This window comes from Oryzias melastigma, linkage group LG17 (assembly GCF_002922805.2).
Source record: "Oryzias melastigma strain HK-1 linkage group LG17, ASM292280v2, whole genome shotgun sequence".
In the NCBI taxonomy this organism is placed as follows: Eukaryota; Metazoa; Chordata; class Actinopteri; order Beloniformes; family Adrianichthyidae; genus Oryzias; species Oryzias melastigma.
Genome location: NC_050528.1, coordinates 12,891,926 through 12,897,253, shown reverse-complemented (window position 1 = coordinate 12,897,253; position 5,328 = coordinate 12,891,926). Strand labels below are relative to the sequence as shown.

The 5,328-nt window shown below is 49.6% G+C and overlaps 1 protein-coding gene across 1 annotated transcript; it reads left to right on the top strand.

The window, feature by feature from the left end:
- The first annotated feature begins 2,319 nt into the window (after positions 1-2,319).
- ptmab (prothymosin alpha b) lies at positions 2,320-4,986 on the top strand. Its single transcript, XM_024268921.2, has 5 exons — positions 2,320-2,477; positions 3,877-3,942; positions 4,021-4,105; positions 4,170-4,255; positions 4,330-4,986. The coding sequence occupies exons 1-5, from the start codon at positions 2,433-2,435 to the stop codon at positions 4,372-4,374; spliced, it is 327 nt and encodes a 108-aa protein (XP_024124689.1). The 5' UTR covers positions 2,320-2,432; the 3' UTR covers positions 4,375-4,986.
- Positions 4,987-5,328: the final 342 nt, after the last annotated feature.

Genomic DNA, 5,328 nt, shown 5'->3' with positions numbered 1-5,328 from the left:
TCACTGCGCGATGCACTCTACCTACCACCTGATAAGTAACATTGTCTAAAAGATAAACTAGAAGTTGCTAATTGATCAATCAATGAATCTATTTCTATTCCTACGTTCCAACCAGATAGATCTGTTTGGGGCAAGTTGTTAGTTGAATTGACCTAAAGCATTAAAAAAAATGTTGATTGAGGTACGGTGGGTTTATTACTATAACGTAAAAATGACCAGATGTATATCACAGCAGACAACACACGTGGTGTCAGCAAAAAACGATCAACCATCATTACAGTCCAATGTGTGGAAACACTAATAATGTTCCCTTTGTATTATTTTGATGTGAAAAAAACAACAGTGGCTTTAACCAATTCTTGTTTACTTGTTGGTACAGTAGAAGTAGTACAGTAGTAGTAGGAATCTGGAAAACTTCCCCTGCACTGTTCTGTACAAGGTATTTATTTTTAAGTCACACTGGTGGAATTTTTAGCTAAATTTGTCCTAGGTGGATTTTAGGTCAATGAATCGGATCGTTCAATATGAACCAATCTTGACTATGAATCAAATCAGTAACCAGAAATTATGTTATGAATCAAATTGTTGCTAAAATGAATCATTACCCCTAAAAAACAGTCATCAAGTTAGATCAATCTTTATTTGTTCTTATACTATTTGTTCTGCAGGTTTCTATCGCATAAAGTGAATAGAAAATGGTTCCTTTTTGCTTTTTGTAAGATACCCATAACTAGACTTTTTTGTGGCCCAAAGTGTCTTTAAAATATGGGTTTCTGTTTATGAAAGAAAGTAAAACTAAAGAATCAATGTGAGCAATCAATGTGTTTTAAGTTCTTTATTGCCTATTTTTGTTCTCATTTTAGACACATTTTAACTCACCTCCAAAGTTTGGAATCTGCTTTCATTTACGGTGTGAACGCAAAAGCTGATGTGATGTGAACGCGCTTGTCATGTCTGCATGTGTGGGCGCCCCACAACCCTCCGGTATGAAGGCACCACAAACTCAAAACACGGTTACAGGGTGAAGCTGGGACAGAAGGACAACTCTAACACCCCATAAAAAATTCATAATTACAGGAGCAGATGAAAGGCGAAGAGCTGGCGTCTGTGAGCCTCGCACTGATGGATGGACGAGGCTCTGGCGGATCACGACGCCGGCGGTTCGCGTCCCCGATCCGGAGCCGTGTTTTCCGCGCGCCCAGCAGTCCCAGTTTGAATTGACAGACGTTGCTCTGAACCAATCAGCTGCTTCCGTGTGCCAAAGCCGTGTTTATTCCACGCAAACGGCCAATTGTGGGGCCGTTCGCGGCGGAGTGCGTCATCGGAGCAGAATGAACGTAGGCTGCTGTTCTCGGAGCTTCCCCTCCCCCCTCTTCTAACGAGCCGCCATGGCGGCTTTGTCCCGCTCGGTCAGACCTGGTAAGAAGCAGAATGCTTTACACGCGTGTGTTAATCAGGGTATGAACACCACGTCACGAGCACACGAGTGTTTCCCGCACTTGTCTCCCGCGCTGCACTGTCTCCCTCTCCCCCCACGCGGGGCTTCAACAATAGAAGAAATGAGGCCACGTGCGTGCATGGCACAAAGGCGCGCTTCATGACTTTTCTGTTTACACTTTTTATTTAATTTTTTTTTGTTTGTGTATTTATTTGTTTGTGTTTGACCTTCGCGCGCGGCTTCATGCGCAGTTATGTAAAAAAAAAGTGCGAATGGCGCACATTCGGAGATTTCAAACATGGACGCCTGGAGGGGGCGGGGCCAGCGCTGCGGTCTGAAATATCGACGCTGCTTGGCGCTCTCCGCAGCCCCCGGCGGCGCGAGGCGGCTCTGCCGGAGCGCCCGCACATCCAAACACTCGCATCCACCGAAACAAACCGTTTGCGAGACATTTTCAGCGTCTCCAGCCTCAAAAAGCAGCAATATTCCCCTGTCGCGTCGGGAGGCGGGATTAGCGGTCCCATCTGGCTCTCTGGTTGGACCACACAAGAATCAATCAATCAAATTGACAGTCCGTCAAACAGCCCCGTCTGTTCGCTGGATTTAATGCGCACTTCGGTGAAAACTCGTTTTTTTTCGCCGCAACAACGACACTAGTCCCTCACAGGTCCGGTTCCAGTCCGAACTGAGGTATTTAACCGGGTCGAATTATTGTTTGAGCCCCAAAAAAACGGTCGCAGTGGCAAGACTCGAGGGGGCGTGGCCTCATGGTTAAGAAATACTATTTATTGTTTCAGTTTGACGCGCAAAGAAAACACCTCTATGTTACCTTTAGCCAATCAGCGAGAGCCGACCTCCGGCACGCCCCGCCCACTAGAGTATATGAAAGGCTCGGCGCTCAGCAGCAGCGGCCACTGGCACAATAAAGATTCAGGAAGCGCGCGGAGGATTAATTTCTTCTTTGATTTCAGTCTTTATTTTCTCCGCGGCAACAATGGCAGACACACAGGTTGGCTCCGGCTCGGATATCTCTGCCAAGGTAAGCCGTCCGCCCCACTCCTGGAGGAGCTCCGAGTCTAACCTACATTTTCACGAACCTGTCCGCGCTCTTGCGCGCGCGCTCGGATTTCAGGGGATCGGGGGAGTCGCCGCGCGCGTCTTTTTTATTTATATATAAAAAAAACGGTTCGGTCACGGTTTTTGCGTGAACTCTTCGCGGGGCTCCTGCGCGCATCGCGGAGCGGCTTCCCCCGCAGCGCCGCGTGCCATTGTCCGGAGGAGAGCCGCGCGGAGAGGCTCCGTGCGCGCGGCTCCTTTGTTTATGAGCGGCTTGCCTCTCCGCGCAGCAGCCGCTCCAGCACGCGCTCTTTGAGCGCCTTAACTGCGAATTCGCGCGTCGTTGGCACTTTCACGCCGCAGATTTGTCTCTTTCAAATGAACCCGCGGACGAACCGGAGCCCCCCCACCCCCCTCCGCGGGTCACTGTCAGCGGACAGCGGTTGCGCGCGGCGCTGAGGCTGGAGTCCGTTTGAATGAAGGTCGGAGCCTCCATCCTCCCGCGCGGGCTCCCCGTCCTGCTCCGGGAGGTGTTGTGTGTGTGTTTACGGTCCCCGGCGCAGCGGCTGCGGTCACTGCGCGGAAAGCCGCCCCCCCACCCCCTGGAGCGTTTCCGCTTCTTTTCGGCTGTAGGAGCGCGCGTGCGGGGCGACTGTATCTCGAGGGAAAAGTTTTTCCTTTATTTTGTGATTCATTCGGTCGGTGCGCGCGCGTGGAGGAGTGACGGTTTTCCGCCCCGCGTGCCTACCTCCCCCCCGCGCCTCATCTGCACCTGAACACGCCAGATCCCGTCCTCAGATTCGGTAAAAGTTTAATCGGCTCGCGGGGGGGAGTCAGATTATGACGGGCTTTTTATTAATCCTGCGCACCCGTCCACTAAATATATCTGGAGCGTTTCTGCGCGCGGCGGCATCATCCAATCAGATTGATCAGATCGGATACTTTTGTATGTGTGTGTGAGGGTGGGGGGGTGGACACGTCGATAGAAGCCTTAAAAGGCTCGCGGGTCTGCGCGCGGAGCTCCTCGCGCTCGTCTTCTATTGTCCTTCCCTCCGTTACGCCGCGCGGCAGCATCGCCTCCTCCCCCTAGCCTGACCCCCCTCCTTCTGCTCAGTTCTGTGTTATTTTAAACGACGCGGTGCATTCTGGGTAGTGCAGTGCCTTTCCCGGGCGTGTCTTGTGACATGGTGCAGCGATTACAGCCGGGGAATGACTACAACACCCAGAGTGCCACGGGCCACATGCAAGTATTAGATTACAGCACATTAGAGGGGGCGGGGAGGGGGAGGATCGGTGTTTAAAAGGAGGTTGAACAATGAGGCTGTAAGCAGGGGGGGGCAGGTGCATCTGTGCATGCCTCATGGCCTTGTGATGTTCTGCAGGACCTGAAGGAGAAGAAGCTGGCAGAGGAGAAGGAGAACGGCAAAGATGCTGCCACCAATGGAAAGGTGAGCTGATGGTGATGATGATGAGTCTGCTTCCACTCTGTTCAACCAGGAAGCTCAAGATTTTTTGGATGTTTTCAGGAGAACGAGGAGAATGGCGACCCAGAGGTGGATGAGGAAGACGATGAAGACGTGGACGATGATGAAGATGAGGATGACGTAGAAGGTAAGGATTCCCCTGGATTTCTCCATTTGTTTGAAACTATAGAAACTCACCGGTAACTCTTTAGGGGAGGAGGACGATGAGGAGGAAGACGAGGATGAAATCGAGGGGCGCCCCAAACGGCCGGCCGAGGACGACGATGAGGACGATGAGGTAAAACGGCGCCCAGGTTGAGCCCCTCCCCGCGGCCGTCTAACGCCACCATCTAACGCCTGCTTGTCTTCCAGGACGACGTCGATCCCAAGAAGCAGAAAACTGACGATGACGATTGATGCGCTTCCTGCTGAACCACTTCCTGTCCCCACCTCTGAGCAGCGGCCTGTGGGGGGGGCTGGAGGACTGATCTAAAGGAAAATAATAATAAAAATCAACATGGTCATTAGCAAGTAGAGCTCATCCACATCGATCTACCCTCTAAGCTGCAAATTTTCTAGAAGAAGCAGACCCAGAAATCCAGCTTCTCTTCAACAACTCAAAAGGAGAATTTGTTTGTATTTTTATTTACATTTTATATTTTTGTACATATTGTTAGGAGGGGCCGCTCCCTCCAGCAGCGATCTGTCAGACCAAATCGGTGCTTCTTTGACAAAAGATTTTACTTGGTTGACCATGTTACAATATCAACAGATGCTAGAAAAATGTGTAAAAACAAAATAAAAAATGCAAAACGCCGTTGAACTCAGAGCATTCCAGTAAATTTAATGTATGTACTTTAGCTGTACCATAACTAGTTTGTTTGTATGGGGGGGTGAGGCCAAAGAGGACAGCCTCTGTTTCTTTTGTTTTTGTCAGCGACTTTTGTTTTATGACGGCCTGTTTTGATGTATGTGCGAAGTTTGTTGTTTGACAATAAACCGGACTTTTATTTTGTGAGTTGTACTTTACACCTTTGTTGCTTCTTGGTGGGCCAGAACAGCATCTTCCAGATGGGAACAGGGCAGCATAGTAAGTATAGATTAATGGATATGGGAAAGTAGATTGCTTTCAATAAAGTCGGTTGTGACATTTGGCGGGGGTGAAGAGAATTGGTTTGGGGCCTTTTAAATGGTAACAGTTGGTGCAGATGGCTGACTTCAAGTCAAGCATTGTTGATTTTACGCGTTGTGTCCAGCAGGGGTCACTGTTGAGTCATTTAATCATGAGTGCTCAACTGATTCAGATGATCAGCAATAGGGAGCGTTTGAAAACAGGAAATAATAGATGTTTTTGACAACAATTGAAACCCA